We start from the raw sequence: 25,893 nt of genomic DNA on the forward strand, positions 1-25,893 counted from the left end.
TCAGAACGCCCCCCCCACCACCCCCCCCACACACACACACACAATGTCCAGGTAGTTTAGGAAACTCTGCCAGCAAGTGTGAGGGCACGTGAGCACAGAAAGGTCCAGAAAAGCCGTCCATGAAGGAAGTGTATGTGTACTTAGCCATGTTTAACGTGTTATTTTCAAAACACCTGGGACCTGCATTTGGTTTTTATGGTCCACTGAGCAGCGTCTCTTGGGGAGCACGGTGGAGCGTGCAGTTTGGGGGGTGTTGCAGTAGGTGGTCCCCACCAGTTGGCCCTGACCTGAAATCCGTGGGCCTCCCCGGGGCTGTGGGTCCCTGGAGATCAGTGTAAGCGTTTCTGTGCACGAGTTTCTCGGGGGAAGGATTCGCAGCTTCCACCCCTGTGACGGAGCCACGGACAAGGGTTAGCGCCGTCGTCACGGGTTCTTTTCTCACCGGGGCGGCCAAGGCCACATCTTACGTCGGCCGAGGGGTGTCACTCAGTGCGCGTGGGCAGTCACTCGGGGATGCTCACAGACGACGAAGGGACCACGCTGCACGCAGGGGGTCGGCGAGTCACTTGGTTGTTGTGTTGATTGAAAGACGGGAAAATGGGCAGCTCCTTTCTTTCCGGGAAGAATTGTGGAAAGAGGTCCCCTACGCAGGACGCTGCCTTCTTGCTAAACTCCAGACGTGTTGATTCACAGCCGGAGAGGAGGAAACGCGGCGTTTCATGCAGCGAAGAGCCGTCGGAAACGCTCAGGGCCGCCGACGTGCCGTGGGGTTTGCTTAGCGATAAACAACTAAGACCCCACCAGGCGTGGCAAGCCCCTCCTTCCAGAAACGGAAGGCACGCAGCTCACCACTTGAAGGTTAAGAAACCAGGGCCGTGCGATCGTGCTCAGTGAGGAGCCAGCAGCCGATGTCGGTGTGCGTGCCTCCGCGTGTCCAGTTCCCTGACGCACAGCAGGGGCTCAGCGCGGGGAGGGTGGGCCACGGACCGGGGCCGCATTCCTTTCGTGAGGCCGTGCCCTGGTGGTCTTTAATACTCAGTGGCCTCCGTCATCTGGAGGTCGGCGTGGCCTTACGTTCCAGGATGTCGATGTCACTGATGAAACTGCTGGCTTTGTTAGCGAAGTGCAGCCCGATCGAGACTCCCAACCCACCCTGCTGTCCGTCACGTGGCTGAGAAAGGCCCACCGTAGAGATGGCTGAGGAAGCGGTTTGTTCTGCACGGTACCCTTGACCTTGCCCTCGTTGAAATTCACATTTCCTGTTTCGAACAGGTGCAATTAAGGCACTCATTCGGTATGTACGTATTGAGGGCCTACTATGTGCTGAGGGCCTACTGTGTGCCGGGCATCCTGCTGGGCCTTGGGAGTGTAGTCGGGAACAGAACGGACACAGTCGCTGGCCTCAGAGCTGTCGCTGTGTCCCTTTGCCTTTGTGTCTGACTGAGGTTCTTCAAGTAAAGGCTCGTATCTTTTTTAATCGAATCTTTATTGTTGGAAGTGTTACATATGTCCCCCTCCTTCCCCCGTTGAAGGTTCGTGTGTTACTGGGTGGCTGCCACCCCGGGCGCTGCCTTGGTCATCGTCACGTCCGAGCCGTGGCGCAGGTGCCGTGCTGTGGCGTCCTAGCTGGGGGCGCCCAGGAGACATCCGCAGGGCGAGTCCGTCTGTCCCCGATTCTCTGCGGTGGCTCCCGGAGGATTTTAAGTGGGTTTGTCACGGCTGGGCGCCGCAGACCCACCTGCTGGTGGTTAATTACTGTGCTCTCGCCTCCTGGCGATTCCTGTGCGTCTTATAATACTTTCCGTTTTTCAGGGACAGGATTTTCATTCCCATTTCTCTTTATTCTTTATTTTTTAAAAAAAAACATTTATATTGATTTCAGAGAGAGAGAGAGAGAGACATCAATGATGAGGGAGCATCATTGATCAGCTGCCTCCTGCACGCCCCCCACTGGGGATGGAGCCTGAAACCCGGGCATGTGCCCTGACCAGGAATGGAACCGTGACCTCCTGGTTCATAGGTCGATGCTCAGCCCCTGAGCCCCGCCGGCCGGGCTGTCTTTATGCATTTAAATGTCGCTCCTCTGTCGCATCTCCGTGTCCAGGTTAGATTGCGGTTCGTCTCCGAGGCTCATTACACACTTCGAAAGCCGCCCTTCGTCTTAGGGGTAACGTGCTTCTGGACTCCGCTGCTTCACTGCGACCACGGGAGGTGCCTCCGTTCTGCTCGTGATGCTCCTGATTTCACGTGTGCTGCCGCGTGGAGGCTTTGGGGGCGGGTCTGCCCTCTGGAGCCGGTGCCAGGGTCGGTGTGGACCCCGCGTCAGCGCCCCCCTCCTTCGCCCGCACACTCAGGAGCCGCGGCTCCACCACCGTGTGTCCTGGCTGGGTTTGCGGCTTCGTTGACCGAGCCGTTGGCATCGGCACTGTTTGGGGTGTTCGTCTGCGCCTGGTGCCGTGTCCTGGGCTGGTTGAGCTCCCGAGAAAGCCTGCGTGTCCTTGCAGGGCCGGCGGCCACTTCGCCCTCGGACGCTCAGGCTCCGGCGGCAGAGGTTTCAGAGGCGGCGTCCTGGCCACGTGTGGGGCCGCCCCGCGCCGCCCGCCTCCCGGTCGCCGTGCGTTGCCTTCGCAGCATCCGGTGTTCCCTGGCCTGGCCAAGACTCCGATCTGTGAAGACGTAAAACCCAGACCGAGGAGAAGAAACACCCCAGTCGCTGCGGGGGAAGGAAATCCAAGGAGCACGGCTGGCGTCCGCTCCTCGGGTGGCAGTACCTGGAGTCGGGCGTCTTGGAGACGTGGAGGATGGCCGTTCTCTCCGAGGCTAAATTTAGCCGCTGCTTTGGAAAATCCGAGTGGTACAGCGTGTGCCCTGTCTCCGGCCCTCACCCCGAGCCCGCCCTTGGACATCCGGGAGGGCGGGCCGGGCAGCAGCAGCGTCGTGCGCTCCGGGGCCCGCTTATTCCGGGAAGGAGTGAGGGCCTTGGTTTCCCCGTCTTCCCGAGCTTCCTGGACCATGCGGGAGCCCCTCCGCGGCGGCCACAGATCTCACAGGAAGGGCTCCTCCCGGCGTCTCCTGCCAGCGGCCAAGAGCTGGACGGGAACGGGAGATGGCTCTCCCTCCCGGTCCACATGGCAACAGCGGGCACATGTGCGCCTGAGCCACAAATAACGCGTTTAAAATAGCAGGTGGTGTTCGGTGATCGCTCCTCCATTCATGTACCTGCCAAGGCGAGGCTTCCTCTCCTGCCCCGGCAGCCAGGCCCCAGGCGGCTCAGCTCGCCGCGGCCCCCGCAGCCCCCGCGTGTGCAGACTCTGCCCGTGCGCCCGCCGCAGGCCTCGCAGCCCCGCACGCCCTCGGAGACGGGTCTGGGAAACGTGTCTTTTGTTGAACACAATACCCACCCACGCCATGTTTACACAACAGCCTACCCTGCCCGACTGGGTAAGCACTTTGGTGACTAATTATAGGCACTCGTTAAGATGTGTGCCGGGCAGCTCGTTTCCGGGAAAAGCGGGGGTTCTGGAAGGCGGGGTCCGTGTCTGCGATCTGGGCTCCGTGGGAGAAGGAAAGTGACCGCGGGGCAAGCCCCGGTGTGTCTGTGAGGAAGTGGGTGTTCCTCCGCTTTCCGGCCGGTCTCGTGCCGACCGTGGTTACATAACTCCCTCACCTGCGCCCCGAGGAAGCGCCAGGCGGCCAGGTGAACTGACAGCGGCTCCCACACTCCCGGGGCACTCCAGGGTGCGTGTTTGTGTTTGCGTGGTTTTTAATGTCTTTTTAAAATATATATGTTTATTGATTTCAGAGAGAAGGGAGAGGGAGAGAGAGAGAGACATCAATGATGAGAGAGAATCATGGATCTGCTGCCTCCTGCACGCCCCACACTGGGGATCGAGCCCACAACCTGGGCATGTGCTCCGACCAGGGATCGAACCGTGACCTCCTGGTTCATAGGTCAACGCTCAGCCACTGAGCCACTTAATTCTCACCCGAGGGTATGTTTTTTGTTGATTTTATTTTATTTACTTATTTATTTTAAAAATATATTTTATTTATTTTTTACAGAAAGGAAGAGAGAGGGATAGAGAGCTAGAAACATCGATGAGAGAGAAACTTCGATCAGCTGCCTCTTGCACACCCCCTACTGGGGATGCGCCCGCAACCAAGGCACATGCCCTTGACTGGAATCGAACCTGGGACCCTTGAGTCCGCAGGCCGACGCTCTATCCACTGAACCAAACCGGTTTCGGCTGTTTTTTGTTGATTTTAGATAGAGGAAGGGAGAGAGATAGGGAGACAGAAACATCGATCAGTTGGCTCCAGTACGTAACCCTGACCGGGGATCGAACCTGCAACCTGGGGATGTGCCCTGGCTGGGAATCAAACTTGCAGCCCTTCAGCGCACGGGGTGACGGTCCAAGCAGCTGAGCCACACCAGCCGGGGCCCCCTGGGGTTGTGCTCACTTTGACCACCCCCTCTCCCCCTGGAATAAGTAGTAAGACTGCTCATTGGTGGTGTCCACCCGCGGCGGCTGCTTGGAGCCCACGTCCCAGAGGTCGATGACCTCAGCAGTAGATTGGCTTCCAGAAGCTTCACTGGAAAATCCCATTTCTTTCCATTCACCGAGCATGCATTGATCCCGGGTGCCAGGGAGACGAGACAGGGCCCCTGCTTTCAACAGGTTCACTCTCTAGAAATGGCACATGTGGGAAACGGGCCATCCATGTGGCCCTTTGCTAAGTGCCTGCTAGGACACAAGGTGCGAATTCACCGCCGCTGGAGGGAACACGCCTCCCCGCCCCCCTGAGGTCAGATCCTGCCCCGGCGCTTACAAGCGGGGTGACCTCGGGTAAGTGACGCGTCTTCCGAGCCTCCGTTTCCTCGACTGGAACACGAAGAGGAAACGCTCCCTTTCAGAGTGTATGCTGAGGATCGGGAAGAACGTGTGGGGTGCCTGGCCCGCTGTGGATGCGCGGTAGCAGCTGTCAGTCCTGAGGCTGTAGTGAGTTTGAGCCACGCTCGGAGGAATAGGAAACTCCCCGGGTGGACTCGGGGGGAGGTTGGCATTGCCAAAGGCCCTGACGGTGGGTTTGGAGAACAGCGAGGGACGAGAAAACCCCGAAAAAGGAGCCGGAGACGGTCAGTAAACAGCACCCCGTGAGCCCTAGCCAGTTTGGTTCAGTGGATAGAGCGTCAGCCTGCGGACTGAAGGGTCCCGGGTTCAAATCCAGTCAAGGGCACGTGCCCGGGTTGCAGGCTCCATCCCCAGTGTGGGGGCATGTAGGAGGCAGCCGATCCATGATTCTCACCATTGATGTTTTTCTCTCTCCCTCTCCCTTCCTCTCTGAAATCCATAAAAATGTATATTTTTTAAAAGAGCACCTCATGTTCCCGCAAAGAGTTTACATTTTATTTTGTAGGTCCAAGGGGAGGGGCTTACATGTTTTAAAGTAGATTTTCTGATAACGTCAGCAGTGCGTCGTGTTGGACTGCTCCATGCGGCCCTGGGAGTGAATCAGGCTCCGAGATTTCAGGTGAGGGTGTGACCCAGGCGCACAGTAGGTGCGGCCGAGCCTGGGAGGCCCGGCTGGTGGTCGGTTTCCTGGTTGGAGACGTTTTCTTACGACTGATGCCCAGACACGCGGGCTTCTCCACTTCCACGGCAGCAAGTCCCAAACTCCCTACGCTCAGAGCACGCCGTGGGTGTCTGACTGGGGGAAATGCGCGCTCTCTCTCTCTCTCTCTCTCTCTCCCCAAAACTCGGGGATTGCTTAGGGATTTTAAATTGTTAGGTAAATGTTAATTTGGGACATTTTAAAATGAGTCACTTTGAGGGTTAGAAGTGCCTATCGAAGAGAAATGAAAAGGTGGCCCATGGGACACTGTGTTACCCCAAAAGGAGAGGCTGGGACAGGGTGAACCCAGCCCAAGAAAAGGGGTCTGAGGACCCACTAGCCGTTCACTGCCTCTCGGGCGGGAATGTTTTCCGTCTTGATCTTTGTAAGACTTGGAGTGACTCCTGAGCCAGACTGTTGCTGCAAAGCTGTCAGAATCGTTGACTTTTTGTCTGGGGTGCAGGTGCGTGTGTGCGTGTGTGTGTGTGTGTGTGTGTGTGTGTGTGTGTGTGTGTGTGCACGCACATCTGGAAGGTACTGGAAGGAAGGTACAACTGTCCTGGGATTTGAGGACATGCCCCTAGAAGGCTGGGGAGCCCGCATTGCTGTGTTAGATGCAGAGACACCAGGATGAAGTCGGGTTTATGTTCACGTGTGTACAGGTAGTTACAGAAGTGGTCATAGGTGTGTGTGCGTGCATGGGTCACTGTACTTGCTTGTATCTCCTTGCTCTGCCCCTGAGGACACCGGAAGCAGTGACGTCCCAGCAGCAGGAGCACAGCCAGTTCCCAGATCCTGGGTCCTAGATGCTCTTCTCCCGTTAAAGCACCAGGGCTCCTAGAGGAACAGCTGGTGGTGGGCCGGATGGGCCTGGAGCATCTGGTAATGCCAGAAAGTAAGGACGTGCTCAGAACAGAAGGGGAGAGGCTGAGGGCGTGGCAGAGGGACCCCTGAGCCAGCCCGAGCGGGCTCCCAGACCCCAAAGCTGGAGTACTCTGGTCACGAGGACGACTCAGCATCGGAATAGGACCCAGGGTGTGAGATAAACATGCGTGCATGCATACCGCTGCGCACAAGCGATTGACCACATAGAGGGCAAATCGTCCTTGGAGGACCCCACATGACACATGTGGGTACTCCCCACCCTCGCAGGGGACATGGGTTCCCGTCCCTGGAGCAGGAGCTGGACCTGCTGGCCTGCTTCTGAGAGACAGAGGATGGAAGGAGAGAAGGGGTAACTGTGCAGAGCAGCTCCGCAGACGGGGCCTCTGCCCGGGCCCGCGTCCGCAGAGCCTCGCCACGTCACCCGATACTCCGCGATGAGCAGACGCTCCAGCCCGTGACATTCTCCCCAAACACTCGCGGCTCCAGTCTGATCATTAGGAAACGGCAGACAAACTGAAACCAGGGACAGCTACCAGGCACCTGAGCAGCACGCTTCAAAGCTGTCCGTCAGGAGAAGCGAGGGCTAGCGGGCGCCGTCACAGAGCCGACGGGAAGGAGCCTTTGACGGCATCGCGGTGCCCTTGGCTGGGTCCCGGAGCAGAGCAAGGACGCCAGTCCTCATCCTCACGGGCAGTCGGATCCGAGCCTGTAACTTAGTTGCTGGGAGTGATGTATCTGACACGTGCACCGTGTTACGTAAGGTGTTAAAGGAGGGCAAACTGGGTGAAGGTTCATGGGAGCTCTACCTTCTGCAGCTCCCGGCACAGCTGAAATTATTCAGACAGTTTAAACTCTTTTTCTAAATGCCCCCAAGGTATGGCTCATAACAGCTCAGACTAAAGAGACACTTACACTAAAGAGATTTCACACAGTAGTTTATTTCGTCCTCACAAACAGCAATAAGATAGATGGTGCTGTCCCCAGTTTACAGATGGGGAAGTGGAGGTGCAGAGTGGCCATTCTTTTTCCTAAGTCGCACGGTGACAGGATGAAACCCAGAGCTCTAGCTCCACTCCAGTGTTTTTCCCACCCTCTCTCAGAGCTGACCAGTCTAAAAATGCTGCTCCTGCCCGGCCGGTGTGGCTCAGTGGCTGAACATCGACCTGTGAACCAGGAGGTTACAGTTCGATTCACAGTCAGGGCACCTGCCTGGGTTGTGGGCTCGATCTCCAGTGGGGAGTGTGCAGGAGGCAGCCGATCCATGATTCTCATCATTGATGTTTCTCTCTCTCTCTCTCTCCCTCTCCGTTCTTGTCTAAAATCAATTTTAAAAATATTTAAAAAATAAAAATGCTTTCGCTCGAAGGGGGTGCAGGTAGGACAGGCCCGTGTGGAGACTTTGAGTGAATCCCGAGCCAGACTGTTGCTGCAGAGCCGTCAGAATCGTTGACTTTTTGTCTAGGGTGCGTGTGTTTGTGTGCGTGTGTTTGTGTGTGTGCGCACGCGCGTGCCCCGTGCATCTGGAAGGTACTGGAAGGAATGGCTGCGTGTCAATTGAAAGTCCTCATCCCCTGAAACTGGGCAGGTAAATGGGCTGCTTTCGAGAAAAGCCAGAGGCACAGGCAGACCCTGGGAGGCGTCCCACAGGCCAGCTGCGAGAAGCAAGCGGAGCGAGGCCGTGCGGGTGCTGGGTGCAGAGCAGCGCCTGCGGAGCGTGTGCAGCCTGGTGTGGGCACCGAGCCGTGTGCAGGGCCTGGCGTGGCGTGGGCACCGAGCCGTGTGCAGGGCCTGGCGTGGGCACCGAGCCGTGTGCAGGGCCTGGCGTGGCGTGGGCACCGAGCCGTGTGCAGGGCCTGGCGTGACTTCAGGAGGCGACGTCTCCTGTGTCCCTGGAGGAACCTGTGCTGCTGCTCGGCCGGGTGGCTCTTCGATCCTGTAAGCAGCTCCTGGCGGGCAGGTTCGTTCTCGGGGAAGGAAGCTGGTCGTGGCACCGTGGTTCCTGAAACGCGGCCTCGGCGTCACCTTAGGACGTGTCAGAAACGCACAGGGTACCCCACCCCCACCCCCAGAGGTGGTGCTGCAGAGTGGAGCCTGCACGCCTGGCCCTGCCTGGTCTTTAGAGCCGGAGCTCAGAAGGTGGCTCACCCAGGGGTGTAGAAACCGGGAGGACCGTGTCCAGCCCGTGTGGCTCAGTGGGTTGGGCACCGTCCTGTGCACCAAGCGATCGCCAGTTTGATTCCCGGTCAGGGCACGTGCCCGGGGTGCGGCCTGATCCCCAGTAGGGAGCGTGCAGGAGGCAGCCCGTCGATGTCTCTGTCTCATCAGTGTTTCCGTCTCTCCCTCTCCCTTTCTCTAAATCAATAAAAACCTATTTTTTAAAAACGAGAGAACCTTTCTGCACCAGCCGCGACTTGCTCTTTGGTGAGACGAGGCAGCCGGTGCTTCTGGACGGGAACCGAAAGCCAGGCGGCCCCGGCGGGAGCCCGAGCCAGGAGCGCGGTGCGGCTGTTCCCGTGCTCCGGAGACCTGTCCCGCCGGCTGCGGGCAGCCTCGTTCCGCGATGCGTGGAGTCCCTCCCAGCGGAGTCACGTGGGCTTTGTTTGACTGTCCTGGGCGAGAATGGGCCGGATCTCTCAGCCCCGAGGCTATTACTCGCTTTCTCTCTCTGACCCCCGACAGGTTAGTTTAGCACTCCGAGCTCATGCAGGCTGCGGGAGGTCCTTGTTGGCCAACAAATGCGGGCAGGGCTGTCGTCACTGATGTTTACGGCGCCCCCGCCCGGTACATAGCAGGTGCCCAGCAAACATCTGTGCGTGAATAAACGAGTCTTTACATGTGCTTTTCTATGCCAATGTAATCAGAAAAGGTCTGTCCTCTAAGAAATTGTATTTCCTTTACCCTATAATCACTCACACGTGTACAGATAAGGTGACGCACTGAGTTTGCCACGTATTTTACAGTCACGTGCTCATGGTCGTAATGAAGCTGTGAGGCCAGACCAACCGTCAAGTTGCTGCGTTTGACTTGCCAGGGAGACGTGAAGGCCGGCCTGGTGTGTGTGCGTGAGCCTTCCCGCGGGCAGCTGTGCCCGGCCTGTTCGCCCCTGCCCGCCCCAGGAGAGGGCGCGGGACCACAGACTGCCTCTCCCGGCACCGGAGCCCGCTCCTTTGTTTCCATGCGCGATGGCTTCCGGCCTGACTCATCGCCCACCCCCCTTTGGAATCCGGAGGCCCCGAGATGCCTAATGCACCATGTAACTCGGTTAAGAGGCAGATAATTGCTCGAGAATCTTCATGAAGTGCTTCTCAGAGCAGCTTAATCGCGTCCGAGGGCTCCCTGCGGAGTGAGCTGGGGGATGGCCGGGAACACGAGCCCCAGGGCAGAAGCCAGGGACGGCGGTCTGTCTGTCCATGGCAGACACCGAGTCACCGCGTCGGCGTCAGGGCGACTGTCGGACGCTGTGACGGGCGATGCCGTGGGCCGGGCCTGGCCACGTGATGTCAGGGAGGCTCTGTCTGTCTCTGCAGTGCCCACACCCGGCGGGGGGAGGGGCGGCGATGACAGGCCAACAGCGTACAGCAGCGGCGCCAGAACAAAGCCACTCGGGTGGACAGGGAGGTGGCCCCTGGCGCAGCCGCAGGGCTCCCTCGGGGCTGACCACAGCTGGGCAGCCCTCCCGTGCCCTCTGCCCCTTTCCTGACGGGGTTCGTCCTGGCCACCAGCTCCAGACACGTGCACACGTGCTCACGGCACTCACTCAATAGACGCAGCGTCCGTGGGCCGCCAGAGAGACCGTCGGATGGGGACGGAGGCCTGACCATGTCCCTGCGGCGCGGAGCTTCTGCACGTAGGTCCCGAGAGGGGTGGCGGTGCGGCCGGCACCATCGGGAACAAGGGTCGGTCCATACAGGTGCCACGAAGGATGCCCCCCACTGCCAGGACTCCGGCTCCCCTGGAAGAGGGAGCTCTTAGTCTTCAACCAGCTCCACACGCAGGGCCCTGATCCCGCCGCATTCCCTCTCCTAACGGGGGAGGGGTTGGCGCGAGGAAGGATGCCGGCGCCACCTCTGGGGTCGTCCCGCGTTTGCCGTGGGTGGTCCTGCGTGACGTGGGCCGTGTACAGTCCACCCCACGGGCTGCTTCCCACGGTGACAGCCACGGAGACGCCAGGCGGCGGGCTCTCACATCTCGTCCGTGTGCCGTGCGACCCTGCCCCAGAGCCCTGCCTTCTGCGCTGAGAGAGGACGGCCTTTTCCCTCGGCGCTGCTCCTCGAAGCGGCTCATTGGGAACTGAATCCGTTCTGGAAAAGTCGCTTTCCTCCTCCTCCTCTTGGGGTGGAGTAAAGTGAAATCCACTCGACATCCTGTCTGAAAGTTTTCCCGGGAAGCGGGCATAGACTGTCTTTTCACGGTAAGAAAACGGGACGTCCCGTTCCCTGGGCTCAGACTCGGATCCGCGAGCCTCTCCTCTTCCCACAGCTCCTTCCCGCGCTTCCCACGCAGCGGTGACGCCCGGGTCCTGGAGCAGGTAGATGGCTTATCTCCGCGGCCTCCGTCTCCGCATCTGAGAAGTGGGATAACAGCCGTCCCACCTGCCTGACCGTTGTTCATATTTGTAAAGCGCTCAGAACGGTGACTGGCACGGAGGAAGCATCCGGTCCATTGTTTTATCTCCAGTAGCATCGATAAGCCTTAATCACCTGTGTCAGGATTTACAGTCAGGATGGCAAGGAATGCCGACAAAGTATTCCTTGTCCGGTTTATTTTCATGAGCCCGGACGGCTGTATTTTGAAAATCGTGATGCCATGAGCAGCGTGAGGGAGAATATGTTGTCACAGCTGTTGTCAGTGTCCAAGGACGTTTAGGTCACGTGTCTGAAGATGCTGACGGCTGGCACGCTTATCTGGGACTTACCCGTGTTCTGAGCCTGCACGCGTATGAACTCGTTTAATTCTCACAACATCTTCCCCACCCTGGCTCGTTGTTGGAGGTCGGCCCGGGCACCAAAGGGTCGAGGGTTCAATTCCCAGGCAGGGCCACGTGCCTCGGTTGAGGGTTTGCTGCCCACCCTCTGGTCGGGGTGCGAGCGGGAGGCAACTGGTTGATGTGTCTCTCCCGCATCAGTGTCTGTCTGTCTCTCTCTCTCTCTGTGTATGTGTGTGTGTGTGTGTGTGTGTGTGTGTCTCCTACTCCTCCTTCCCTTCTATCTGAAAAGCAATGGAAAAAAAATACCTTCTGATGAGGATTAACAACAACAAAATTTTCAGTCATTTTTCCCAGTGTTTGGGTAAAACAGGCGATACCTCAGCAACGTGTGTCTGTAGACCCTTCCTCGCTGTTTTAGATGAAGTTGTGCTCATTCCGTTTGGCTCAGGGCCCCTCTCCCTGGTCTCTTTAAGGTTTCCACTGGGGAACGGGGTGCCAGGAACCCAAAAGCAGGACTTTGACAAAAAGGGGTTCTTCTGTTCGAGTAGCTGAGAACTTGGGGCCACAATAGATGCCCCATCTTGTGTGCGGCGTCACACTCGCTGCCACGAGGGACGAACCCGGGCTGGGCGCACTAAGGCTGGACAAGTCCCACTGGACGAGCCTCCGGGGCTGGTTCAGGGACGGAGGCTCCAGCCCTGCGGGCGTGGACAGGCCGCGTGCGGGTGTGGACAGGCCGCGTGCGGGTGTGGACAGGCCGCGTGCGGGCGTGGACAGGCCGCGTGCGGGTGTGGACAGGCCGCGTGCGGGCGTGGACAGGCCACAGGCTCCAGCCCTGCGGGCGTGGACAGGCCGCGTGCGGGCTGCACTTCTCCCAGCACCAACCTCCCTGTTCCTCGTCCCGCCCTAGACAACCAGTTCAGGATGTCCATCCTGGAGCGGCTGGAGCAGATGGAGCGGAGGATGGCGGAGATGACGGGGGCCCAGCAGCACAAGCCGGGGAGCGCAGGAGGCGGCAGCGGCGGGGGCGCCAGCAGCGGGAACGGCGGAAGTCAAGCCCAGGTACCCCCTGTTGTGACAGTCGTCTTCGGTTTGGGGTGACATGTCATTGATCGGGGAGGCAGGCCGTGGCCACAGACCCTTGGCTGGTGCCGGGTCGTTCCTGGCTGAGGCAGAAGTCCGAGGGGCTGCTTCCCCGCCCCGTGCTTCCTCCCTGAGCCTCGGACCCTGCCCCTGGTCTCGGGCTGCCCCTGTTCCCTGCGGGGGGTGAGGCCTGCGGTGCCTCAGAGCTGCGGGCGCGGGCTTCCGCTAGAGTCCAGTGTGCGTTCTGTAGTCTGTCTCTGTCTCAGCTCTAAATGCACAAGGGCGTCGAATTCAGTGGGTCTTTCATGAGCCTGGAGAAACTCAAGAAGACCAACAGGAAAAGGGCCCGGAGCAGCCATTTCGGTAACTTTTCAGTACAAAACAGCCTTGTTCCTTCTGCCGTCTCCCGCGCCTGTTCATCCATTTCCTGAAGGGTGCGTCCTCCTGCCACAGCGGGGCATTGCCACATGCTGCTTTAGGGCCCTGTAGTCTCGAAGGCTTTATGGACATTTCATTTAGGGGCTTCCTTTCAGGAGCCTCTCCGGGGAGCTGTGATCTTGCAGGAGACCCCAGGATAAATGCAAAGGGACTGCGAGTTGCTTCCCTCTGCCACCGAGTCGTTGCCTAAACCTCATATAACACCCCCTCTTCCTCTTCAAAAGGAATGACGATTTTCTTCCAACAATTACATGACGTGAACACTGTGAGTTTTATGATCCTTGTGAATATCAAGGGTTAGTAATATTGGTAATAATAGATGAAAGCAAGACATAGTAGACCACACCCCAAAAGCTAGCCTCCTTTCCCCCTGAGTTTTCCTCCTCTTTCTCACCTGCCTTCAGAAATCAGTGGAAGCGGAAAGACCGGGCACGCCGTAAACTAGCACTCAGGCTAAGATAGGCTGCTCACCGGTGCCACGAAGGTTCATAGCAGAAGCAGTCGCTCGCGGCTAAAGTAAGGGACCCCTTGAAATCACTCTCCTGCAGGCCACAGAGGTTGCATTCAGGGATTAGGATGCCATTTTACAGTTCGGCCGCTCAGCCACTGTCCTGGTATAACCTGACCCCATATTAGCTGCTGGCGGTCACACGTTCATCGATTTAACTTGGCTTCAGTGAGTATCCGTGTCCACCTGGCGTGATGGAGACGTGGCTGTTTTTGTTGACTGCAAAAAAAAAAAAAAGTTCCTCTTGCCCTGGCCAGTTTGTTCAGTGGTTAGAGCATCAGCCCTCAGACCAAAGGGCATGTACCTTGGTTGCAGGTTCAATCGCCGGGCCTGGTCTGGGCACGTGTGGAAGGCAGCCAGTTGATGTGTCTCTGTCACATCGATGTCTCTCTCTCTCTCTCTCCGTCTCACTCCCCCTCTCTTTTCTTCCCCCCCTCCTGCCTCCCTTACTCTCTCTAAAAAAATCAATGGAAAAACACCCTCAGGTGAAGTTGTTTTTTTTAATCCCTCTTTGTTCACTCCCTGGTGAATCCCACGTGCTTGTGGGCATGCCCACTCCATAGGAAGCAGCTCTGCCCGGACTCGGAGTCAAGGTCATTCTACTGCAGGTCAAGGTCACCCAGCTGTGCTTTCAAAGATGCTCTTACAGCTCTAGTGAGATGACGTCATTGCCATCATCTGCCGTTTTATTCTCACAGGCCTTTCCCCCCAGACTTAAAAGCAGCGAGGAGCCGCGGCATCTCCATAGCAGTTGGACTTCCTGGGCTTATCGTGGCTGTTGAAGCCGCAGGCCGAGCTGAGCACCCTCCCTCTCTGCCTCACGGCGTCTCTCCGTTCTCAGCCTGTGGTTCCCGGCTCTCGTTGCCAGTCACGGAGCCCTGGATGCGGACCTGCCGCGGAGCCTCCGAGCCTCACGCGCGCTTTTCCCTGCGCTCTCCCCGCAGTGCGCTCCGGGCCCCGGGACGCTGGGCAGCTGCTTCGAGAGCCGCGTGGTCGTCGTGTGCGAGAAGATGATGAGCCGGGCCTGCTGGGCCAAGTCCAAGCACTTGATCCACTCGAAGACGTTCCGCGGGATGACGCTCCTGCACCTGGCGGCCGCCCAGGGCTACGCCACCCTCATCCAGACCCTCATCAAGTGGCGGTGAGGCCGGGCGCCCCCTCCGCACGCGCTCTCCCCGAGCGGCTCGCTGGGGGACGGAGGTCTGGCCTCGCGGGGGGCGGTCTGGCCTGTGAGCCAGGACTTCGCTGGGGGCGGTTTCCAAGGGAGTTTTATGAGCTTCTGCCCAAGAACTACCCAGTGAGGTGCCAACTGAACGTTGGGCCTTCTCCTTCCTCCGGGGGCCTGGCCACGTGGAGAGAGCCCGCACCCCCGTGAAGCTCAGAGTCACTGCCCACGGGGGCGGGGGGGTCAGAGGCTCCGTCTGGTTTCGCGCCCGTGGGGGTTGCGCGCGTCGGGGATTTCCTGTTCCGTGGACTCACTGGGCGGTCACCGCCGGCCCCTCCCTCTGCAGCACGAAGCACGCGGACAGCATCGATCTGGAGCTGGAGGTGGATCCCTTGAACGTGGACCACTTCTCCTGCACCCCCCTGGTAAGAGCACGCTCACTGACGCCCCGCCGCTCCTCCGGGCGGGCAGAGGGACGGGCACAGGCCGGGCCCCGGGTGGTCCCTCATGGGCACGTGACATCATTCCGAGCTGCTTTGCGACGATGATGTGTCGTGGCCCCGTGGAGGGAGCCAGCGAGGGCCGGGCAGCAGCGGCCGAATGACGTCTGTGTGGAACTCGCCGTTAACCGCCGCTCTGTCCCCGTCTTTCAGATGTGGGCGTGCGCCCTCGGGCACCTGGAAGCCGCGGTCGTGCTGTACAAGTGGGACCGGCGGGCCATCTCCATCCCCGACTCTCTGGGGCGGCTGCCTTTGGGGATCGCCAGGTCGCGGGGTCACGTGAAATTAGCCGAGTGTCTCGAGCACCTGCAGAGAGGGGAGCAGGCTCCGCTGGGACAGAGCCCCCGAATCCACTGTCCCCCGAGCGAAGAGCCCCATGCCGACGGCTGGATGGCCCAGTGGCACAGCGAGGCCATCGCCTCTCCAGAAATCCCCAAAGGCGTCACCGTCATTGCAAGCACCAATCCCGGTAAGAACTCGGAGTTACCACATCTCAGACGTGCCGAGTCCCCAGGTGCTGTCCCTCAGGGGAGTCCTTAGGGTGCTCAGACACTGACGGGTTTGGGGTGCTTATGTCTCTGATTTTCCTTTTAGCTGTAAGAATGCCTAGTGTGACTCCCCTAGCTCCCTACCCCCCAAATGCAGAAAGTAGAAAAAAAAAAAATGATGTCCGTGCAAGAAAGAACTGCAAGTGATGGAGGAGGAGGATCTGACCCCCCTAGATGCCTCGGGGGGGTGTTCAAATGTCAGGGACGGGTCTGGAGGCCCGCTTGGCCCTGGGTGTCTCCCGGGCCGAGAGAGCGCGTTAGTTCGTTAGGGCTCCTGATCTGATCGCCTGTCCTGACTGTCCTTTCTACTGTGCTTTTCAGAGCTGAGAAGACCTCGGTCTGAACCCTCTAATTACTACAGCAGTGAGAGCCACAAAGATTATCCGGCTCCCAAAAAGCATAAATTGAGCCCCGAGCCCTTCCAGGCGAGGCAGGAGGAGCTGCTGTCCACTGCACTGAGCCTGGAGCAGCCCAAGATCAGGAAGCAGAGCCCTAGTTCTAAGCAGGCCGCCCCCGAGACCCTCAGCCCCAGGGGAGGCGCCAGGGCCTGCAGCCGGGCACCCTCCCCGCCCGCTCCGGCGCCGGCGGGACTCCGAGCCGCTGCGGCCCAGCCCCAGCCCGTGGTGCGGTGGAGTCCCAAAGGTCTTTCCGTTGGTGTGTCCACAGTGCAGGTGACGGGCAGCCCGCAGGGGACCAGTGTAGGAAAGGAGACAGCCCCTGCACAGGTGCGACCACGGGAGCCCGTGAGCGTCCTGATGATGGCTAGCCGAGAGGCGGCGCACACGGAGACGGGGCCCTGCCGGGGCGGGGCGGAGGCCGGGGACGGCTCGCAGCCCCTGGACGACATGCAGGTGAGTGCGCACCAGGTGAGCCCGCCAGGCCGGGGTCGCCAGGCTGCCTGGGTCTTCGTGTGGTTGTCGTTCATTCTCACCCAAGGATACTGTTCCATTGAGTGGAAGGGAGGGGGAGAGACCGAGAGAAACGTCGATGTGAGAGAGACACATCGATTGGTCGCCTCCCACACGCACCCCGACAGTGGTGGGGGTCGAGCCTGCAACCCAGGTACGTGCCCTTGAGTGGAATCGAACCCAGGACCCTTCCGTCCGCGGGCCAAGGCTCCGTCCACTGAGCCATGCTAGGGCAGGGCTTCCTGGGTGTTTGCAGTCGCCTTCCAGAGGCCGCGTGGCTTCCTCACCAGCCAGGGTGAGCCGTCTGGCCTGATGACGGTGACGCTGGGATTTCCTCTTCCCTGGGGCCACGCGTTCACTTCGTGGATCCGCACCGTGAACGGGGCCTCCCGCTGGCGGCCGGCTCTCCGCAGAGCCCTCTCTCTCGGCACCAGCTCCTCAGACTCACCCAGGACCCTTCTCCCTGGCGTCCAGGGCGGCAGAGTCCACGGATTCTGGATCAGCTCTGAGCGAGTCACGGCCTGGTACAGCTAGAACCGGAGGCCTGCGGAGAGCATGTGACTGATCGGCGCCACCGTCACCTCGCCAAGATGGGCAGGTGGCGCGAGGCTCTGGAGTCCAAGCCCTGAAGTATCCCTCAGGCTGCTGATCGGCCGGCCGATGGGTCTGGGAAGTCCAGAACCCTCCGGGCCTTACACTTGCAGGGTTAAGGGGCTCTGCCCTGAGGAAACCTGAGGCGCGGCTGTTAAGCAGACAGTTCCCTCATCGGAAGGCACCGCAGAGGAGAGGACCCAATGAGCACCCTCAGGACGTGCTGGGCTTTCTCCTTCCCCAACGTCCCGTTGACTTCCCCCAAAACAAATGCAAAGGAAAAGACCCCCGAGAAATTGGCTAGGGCGCTGCCTGCAGCACCGCTGGGATGAGAGGGAGGGCCCGCAGGCCGCCCAGCCCGCAGCGCTCCCAGGGAGAGGCGCTCCCAGGGGGAGGAACCGTGAGCGGCTCCTGGGGTCACATTGGCCCGCCCTCTGTCAGCACAGGTGAGCCTCACACCTGAGCAGGGCCCTCCCGTCCCTGTGGGTGGGGTGGGGCTCCACTAGGGATCTACCTGCAGGGGAATCGAGCTGCAGCTCAGACAAGGGCTGGCAGTTTTTCTGTGAAGGGCAAAGAGTAAATAGTTCAGGCTTCCTGGGCCATCCAGACCTGATGAGGATCCCATCTGCCTCTGTAGCACCGAAGCAGCCGCAGGCAGTCTTGAACCAGTGGGTGTGGCTCTGTGCCAATAAAACTTTATTGACACCAGCCGGTAGCTGGTGGGTGGGCTGCCACAGTTGGCCAGGCCCTGGTGGAGCCCGTGTCAGACACCAATATGAAGTCATCTAGGACAATATTCACAGGCATTTAATAATAAATCACCAGACGGTGAAGATCAGTAGCTCAAAAGAGGGGAACTGAGTGGAGCATCTAGAACGTTCCAATGGAAACGTCGTGTCTGCACCGCCTAGCGGGGTAGCCACCAGCCGCGTGGCACTGAGCCCGTGACACGGGGCTGGTGTGACCCGGGGTCTGAGTTTCTGACTATTTGTTTAACTATCCCTCGTCTGGCGCTGCTTTAGAGCCCCGGCCTTCTCAGACGCAGAGCTGATACACGGAATAGAAGGTAACCTTTAAGAATCCCCTTGATCAGTGGTCGGCAAACTCATTAGTCAACAGAGCCAAATATCAACAGTACAACGATTGAAATTTCTTTTGAGAGCCAAATTTTTTAAACTTCTTCTAACTCCACTTCTTCAAAATAGACTCGCCCAGGCCGTGGTATTTTGTGGAAGAGCCATACTCAAGGGGCCAAAGAGCCGCATGTGGCTCGTGAGCCACAGTTTGCCGACCACTGCCCTTGATATTTTACCTGAGCCTGAGAGAGTAATATGTTGCTACATTGAGTCCATATCTGTGGAAAAAGCCGCCCTCTAAAGAAGCAATTCAGACAGTGAAAAAATAGGAATGAAAAATAATGAAAGCCCTGGCCAGGTGGCTCAGTTGGTTGAGTGTCGTCCTGTACACCAAAGGGTCACAGGTTCGATTCCAAGTCAGGGCACGTGCCCAGGTTTCAGCAGGTTCAATCCCCGGTCGGGGCACATACAGGAGGCATCCGATCGATGTTTCTCTCTCTCTCTCTCTCTCTCTCTCTCTCTCCCCCCCTCTCTTTCTACCTCTCTCCCTCCCCCTCTCTCTAAAAAGCAATAAGCATGCTCTCAGGTGAGGATTAAGTAATAATAATAATGATGAAGCAATACAGGAAATGGCAAGCCAGAGTCCATGGAAGAGTGAACAGTAAAACAGTAAACCGATCCGTCTGCGTGATTATCAGTAGTGTGGTGGTGTGTGAGGCAGTTGTTAAGAGGGGGCTCCTACATGGAAAAGGAATCATGTTTAAAAAATAACCTGGAACTAAAATTCTAAATTAGTATTTTAGCCAAACCGGGGATAGGGAGGCGGAGGAGGTAGCGTGTTAAAGCGGCCGTCTTGTCCGGCAGCCGCTGGGCTTGGTTCCGCTGCTGACGTCGGCGGGTCCGTGTGGGCTGAGACGCGCTTGCCAGATGCCACGCTCGTGGGCAGCACAGAAACGCTGCATCGCTGCGGGAGAAAACACGCCTGCCCCGTCGGGGGGACATTCAGGAATGGCAACAAAGTAAAAGGCGGCCACAGAAATAATAAATGGAAAACAGAACAGGAATATTTCCAAACGTGATTCATTCCCATTTGGTAACTGATGATTCTATAATGAAAAGATGCTCTCAGATTGGATAAAAGTTAAAAAAAAAGAAAGCAAAATACACTCTATGCTGCTTGTACAAGACACAACTAGAATGAAACGAAACAAGCAAACAAAGTGATGGGAAAAGATACAACAGACAAATATGCGTAAAAAGAAAAAAAAGGCAAACGGTACATTTCAAGGTAAATAGTATGTGTATGTGTATGTCATTTATATGGTGTCAGTGAAGTTCTGGGAACCATTGTGTACCGAACCGCACAGCTTTAAAGGTGAACGCCAAAGCTAGTAAGCACAGATGTGGAACCGCCACGTGCATCGCAGTGGGAGACTTAACACCCCGTCTCAGACTGAACCGTAAATCGGAAAGCTCGACTTACTGTGGTATTTTTAGGTGACACGTGTTGATGCCGATGCATGTAATTCAGACACAGAGCAAATGTCTGCAGTTGTTCCTTTTAGAGATTCCAGACACATCTATGAATGTTGCTCATACACCAGGACACGAAGAGAATTTAAATTAAAACCCCGAATTTAATAAAAATTATTTTATTAAATAATTTAATAATAATAAATTGGCTGCCTCCTGCACGCCCCCTCCTGGGGATCAAGCCTGCAACCCAGGCGTGTGCCCCGACTGGGAATCGAACCGTGACCTCCGGGTTCGTAGCTCGACACTCAACCACTAAGCCACACCAGCCAGGCCCTCCAAGTCCTGTTTTGGCGAAAACCTTAGTCAAGTCTTCCAGCAGTCCTGGCTGGTGCCTGCTCGCTCCTCTCAGCTGGGGTCATAGCGTTACTGACGTAATGATATGAAGGTGGCGGTTCCACATTTGTGTTCACTAGCTTTTGCGTTCACATTTAAAGCTGTGCGGTTAGGTACACAATGGTTCATAGAACTTCACTGACACCATGTAAGTTACATATATACATGCATACTATTTACCTTGAATTACATATAAATTACATATATACATGCATACTATTTACTATAAAATTTATTTACCTTCTCTGACCACAAGCTGAGAAATTTAGAAATGAATGTCAAGATTTTTTTCAGGTCCAACTGCTGAGCCTGTTACTTGGTTTAAAGTCATCTAAGCCCAGCCGGGTGTAGCTCAGCGGTTGAGTGTCGATCCAGGAACCAAGAGGTCACCAGTTCGATTCCCGGTCAGGGCACATGCCTGGGTTGTGGGCTCGATACCCAGTAGGGGGCGTGCAGGAGGCAGCCAATCAATGATTCTCTCTCATCATTGATGTTTCTATCTCTTCTCCCTCTCCCTTCCTCTCTGAAATCAATAATATATATATATTATACATATATATATATATGTATGTATATATCTATAGTCATCTAACTGCCATTCCCTTTTTGCAACGATAAGAAGTCAGCTACGTGATGTTTGAAGCGGCACTGTGGGTCCTGAGCTGTTCCCACACTGCCACATAGTTACGGAACGGAGGATTTAGGGGGCGATAGCGGCAGGCTCCAGATTCCTTAGTCTCCAGAAATTCCCCTTTGCTTTGAATAAAATACACGAATACCTCCCTGGTAGAAAAAAGAAAATCAAGGTAGGACCTACGTCCTCCTCACATCAAGAGCCAGGATCAGAGGAAAAGAAAAGCTGTGATATTTCCCCCCAAATGTCTTCATTTTATCCCAATTACAGAAATAGTTACTGTTCTACGTTGAACATTTAGAAAATTGCCCGAGATACGTGTGTTTAGCAGCTTGATTGACGTAACGTGCATAACGCTCACCCTTCCTCCGTGTCCACTGGCGGGATTTGGTGAACGGACACAGCTGTGCAACCGTCACCCGGGCCCCTCATCCCACATCCCTGTGTCGCTTGCCGTCACTCCGTTCCGTCCCGGCCCTAGGCAACCACTGATCTGATTTCTCTCCCCAGAGTTTTGCTTTTTCTAGAAATGTTATAGACACGGAATCATAAAATATGTAGTCTTCTGTATCTGGCTTCTTCCCCCTCAGCAGAATGTTTTTGAGGTTCGTGTCGTAAGATAAGCATTTTGTCACCCTTGTATAGATCGGCTCCGAACATTTCAATTCTCTTACAGACTTCACCTGTTACCCTGACCGGTTGTTCAGTGGTTAGAGCATCAGCCCTCAGATTGAAAGGTCGCAGGTTCGATTCCGGTCAAGGGCACATTCCTCAGTTGCAGGCTTGAGCCCCGGTCTCAGTTGGGGTGCAGTCGGGAAGCAAGCAATAGATGTATCTCTCTCACATCGATGTTTCTCTCTCTCCATCTCTCCCCCTCCCTTCCACTCTCTAAAAATCAATGGAAAAATATCCTCGGGTGAGGATTAACAAAACCTTCAACTGTTGTATTGCACATTCCGTTATCAAAAGATGTGCAAGGACATTTTAAAAACAAGGTCCTATCTCTAATTCTGAAAACATGCCTCCCTCCAGACTAGTTGGAAGCTTCCTGGCGTAACTATTAGGAATGTATTTGGGGAGCAACTATCAGCAACCTAACTAGAGTGACTTAGTTTTTAAAAAGTATTTTCTGTAGAGTCTCATTGTCCAGAAGTAGGTTCCTGGGTGCGTGGGGAGGTGGGAAATCAAGAAGAGGATGATCATAACTGCTTATCACTCACCAGCTGGGCCCGGGGGCCTGGCTCACTGCTGCTCCCTAAGAACTGGGGTTCTCCAGGCAAAGGGGGGGGTGTTGGTTAGGTAACCTCTGGTGTCGCCTCATTCACACAACTTGCCGGAGAACTGCCCATTCACAGTGCCACTAAGAGGGTGACCCCAGCTGAGAGGAGCGAGCAGGCACCAGCCAGGACTGCTGTAAGACTTGACTAAGGTTTTAGCCAAAATAGGACTTGGAGGGCCCGGCTGGTGTGGCTCAGTGGTTGAGTGTTGATCTATGAACCAGGAGGTCACGGTTCTATTCCCAGTCAGGGCACATGCCTGGGTTGCAGGCTTGATCCCCAGGAGGGGGCGTGCAGGAGGCAGCCGATCAATGGTTCTCTCATCATTGATGTTTCTCTCTCCTTCCTCTCTGAAATCAATAAAAATATATTTTAAAAAAGTAGGACTTGGAGGTAGTCGGGGGAAGGGTGTAAAACGTAACAGTGATGCTGGAGTGGATGGGGTGGCGGGTAAGCCGATGCCTGCGTCCCCTCTCTCCGAGGCGGGCGGGCGGGCGGGCGGCGGGCTCCGAGTCCCCCGAACCTGACGCCCTGCGCTCTCCGTTCCAGGTGAACATGATGACCCTGGCGGAGCACATCATCGAGGCCACGCCGGAGCGCATCAAGCAGGAGACCTTCGGGCCCACGGAGCCCTCGGCCTTGGCGCGGACGGAGACGGCCACCGTCAGCAGCACCATGAGCTGGCTGGCCAGTTACCTGGCGGACGTGGACCACCTGCCGAACGCCGCCCAGATCAGGTCCGAGGCCGCGGGGGAAGTTCCCGGGTCTGACGGGGCCTGGGCTGCTGCCGGGTTTGAGGCTGCCGGGTGGTTAGAGCTCACTAAGCAAGGGAGGAGGCTGCCCGTCGGCAGATGCGTGCATAAGAGGCTGGGTGCATCGACGCCGTGGAACACCACGCAGCGGCGAAAAGGAGGAGCCCTCACCCTTGGAGACGGCCTGGAGGGGCCTGGAGAGTGTCGGGCTGAGCTCCGTGAGCCGGTCAGAGAAAGATGAGCACACGATCCACTCGTGTGGAACCTAATGAACAAAACGAACCGGAACAGAATAGATCCCGAGACAGACTAGGGGGCAGGCTGACACACCTCCGGAGAGGGATGGGGGCAGAGACTAACCAAAGCATTACGTGCAGACACGCATAACCCACGGACACAGACGATGGTGCAGGGAAGGCCTGGGGCATGCGGGTGGGAAGGCAAATGGGGAGGAGAAGGGACGTCTGGAATACTTTCAACAACAAAGACACTTCTTTCTAAGTGAGGGAGCGTTAGGGCTCTTCCTCCTCCACGGTTTCTCTCCCCACATCAGCCGGTGAGATGGCGTGTCACAGGTTTCCCCAGGTTCACTGGAGTTGCCTGGGCAGGGTTCTCAGTGGGTGTAGGGTTCAGCCTCGTGCTGACCGCGTGGCAGGGGTCCCGTGTGAACTTGCTGACGGAAGGACGGTTAAAGTCGGGGTGTTGGGCGCCGGAATGAAAGCACATTCCTCACGGCCCCGTGGCTCCGGTGGCTCCCGTCTGTCTCACGTCAGCGTGTCGTGGGTCGTGCAGATGGATCACGCCTCCCCCGTGTCCCCTCTCGTTCCAGAAGCGCGTATAGCGAGCCTCTAACCCCCTCTTCCAACACCAGCCTGAGCCCCGGAGGCTCTCCAGCCAGCGACATGGCCTTCGAGAAGCCCAGCCTCCCCTCGGCGGCGGACTGGTCGGAGTTCCTGAGCGCGTCCACCAGCGAGAAGGTGGAGAGTGAGTTTGCGCAGCTCACCCTGTCTGACCACGAACAGCGCGAGCTCTATGAAGCCGCCCGGCTCGTCCAGACCGCCTTCCGGAAATACAAGGTACAGGGGATCCGAGTCCTGGCCCGACCTTCTTCAGGCCCCGGAGGCAGCGGGGGTCACGAGCATTCCCGCTAACACACCGGCCATTCCTTTTTCTTTTCTTTTTAATACATTGTTATTGATTTCAGAGAGGAATGGAGAGGGAGAGGGAGATAGAAACATCAGTGATGAAAGAATCATGGATTGGCTGCCTCCTGCACGCCCCCTACTGGGGATCGAGCCTGCAACCCAGGCATGTGCCCTGATGAGGAATCGAACCCGTGACCTCTTGGTGCATGGGACAACGCTCAACCAACCGGCCGGGCAAAAATGAATATATTTTTAGGTTAGTTAACACCCAGATAAAATGGCTCTATTTAGAAGCAAGAATAGTTGGAGATTTATTCTGTAAATTCATTTTTTAAAATGTATACTTCTCACTGCACTGTATTTTGGTAAGCCTGGGGGTCTCGGTTCTGAGAAAGTTAATGAAGTGAGCGTTGCTTCTCTTTAAGCCACAGGAAGGCTGACATTTCTCATACCGAATCACGTTTTATTCTCTCCCCCCCCCCCCCCCCAACCCCTCCCCGCAGGGCCGACCCTTGCGAGAACAGCAGGAAGTGGCTGCTGCCGTCATCCAGCGCTGCTACAGGAAGTACAAACAGGTAACCACCTGCAGGGCCCTGGGACTGAGGCCGAGGACCCTCCTGTGGGGCTGCCCGAGGGCAGCAGGCGGCCCAGGACGAGGGCTGACTCTTGATTAAAAACAGGAGGAGAGTGTTCCAGAGACGGGGAAAAGGAGAAAAACGGCACCCACTGCCACGAGACAGACGCCACACAATCACTTTGTTCCCGTTTTTGGCCTTTGGTACTGACCCGTGAGGGTCTGTGTTGCCGTAATTTCCCATAAGCCCCGTGGTGACTAAAGGGCTTCACCGAGTTGACTGGCGGCTGGAGGTCAGTGCTGGCTGTCATCCTTGACCTTGAACTGTCTACGTTATGTCATCCTCAGCCACTTCTCCTGTCAGCTGCTTCTTACCCGTTCTGTGGTGAAGAATCACAAACATCTCTGAGAACCGTCAAGCGCGTTTGCGGTGCTTAGCGAAGGGATGCGGGAAGGGCAGCCACGCGCTCTCTCCTGCCCTGGGACTGTGGCCAGGACAACCCGCAGGTCACAGCTCCCGCCAGAGGGGGGGGGCTGACTCGGGGAGCCCCTCAGAGGGACCGGGTCTTTCAGGCGCATCATCTCATCCGCTCCTTACCGCCATTTAAAGGAAACAACTTTATGTCCGTCTTCCAGACAAAGAGGCTGAGGTTCAGAGAAATTAAGAAAATACTCCATCTTTGTAACCATCCCGAGGCGGTTAGAAAATAGAAAGCGTTGCCTGATGGAGCTTTGAGTGGCTCATGTGCTTGAGTTCAGTCCTGTCGGTAGATTCTGGAATCTTCCATCGGTTGTGCTTTCCGTGGGTTTAAAATGTTTATTGGGCGACTGTTGGATGCCAAGGTGTATGTATAATCGCCACGTAGAAATTTGGGATTACGTTCCCTCGATACGACCCAGGGCTTTGGTGTCCGACGTGGGTTGCCATTTTATCGAGTTTCTCTAGGATTGCGCTCTGTTCCTGCGTGGGGAGGGGAGGGGGCCTCTTCAGCTTTAGCCGGTTGAGTTCATGATCCCAGAAAATGAAGGTTTATTGTGTAAACGCTGACACCGCAGTTCCCGCAGCCCGGCGGCAGGGGGCGCTGCTCCGCGCACCGGCTTCTCTTGGTGGGCAGGCTTCTCCTTAGCACAAGCCATAGACACCCCGAGTCAGAGCTTCAAGCCTGTGATGGCAGCAGGGATTTAGTCCCAAATCTGAGTTTGGTATTTTGGGTGTTTCTTTTAAATCCCCTCCCAAAGAAGTGTTGTCTGCAGCCAGCAGGACGGAAGGCATTCTTTTTTTCTTTTTTTAAATATATTTTATTGATTTTTCACAGAGAGGAAGGGAGAGGGATAGAGAGTTAGAAACATGGGTGGGAGAGAAACATCGATCAGCTGCCTCCTGCACACCCCCCACTAGG

At 56.9% G+C, this 25,893-nt stretch overlaps 1 protein-coding gene across 1 annotated transcript in view; it reads left to right on the forward strand.

The window, feature by feature from the left end:
* Positions 1 to 25,893, forward strand: part of CAMTA1 (calmodulin binding transcription activator 1) — a 665,080-nt gene that overhangs the window by 625,000 nt on the left and 14,187 nt on the right. The window contains exons 13-20 of the mRNA XM_054720834.1: positions 12,336 to 12,487; positions 14,399 to 14,595; positions 14,966 to 15,044; positions 15,273 to 15,588; positions 15,989 to 16,518; positions 22,572 to 22,759; positions 23,604 to 23,850; positions 24,423 to 24,494. Coding sequence (XP_054576809.1) covers positions 12,336 to 12,487; positions 14,399 to 14,595; positions 14,966 to 15,044; positions 15,273 to 15,588; positions 15,989 to 16,518; positions 22,572 to 22,759; positions 23,604 to 23,850; positions 24,423 to 24,494 — 1,781 coding nt within the window. The remainder of the gene's footprint in view (positions 1 to 12,335; positions 12,488 to 14,398; positions 14,596 to 14,965; positions 15,045 to 15,272; positions 15,589 to 15,988; positions 16,519 to 22,571; positions 22,760 to 23,603; positions 23,851 to 24,422; positions 24,495 to 25,893) is intronic.

This window comes from Eptesicus fuscus, chromosome 9 (assembly GCF_027574615.1).
Source record: "Eptesicus fuscus isolate TK198812 chromosome 9, DD_ASM_mEF_20220401, whole genome shotgun sequence".
In the NCBI taxonomy this organism is placed as follows: Eukaryota; Metazoa; Chordata; class Mammalia; order Chiroptera; family Vespertilionidae; genus Eptesicus; species Eptesicus fuscus.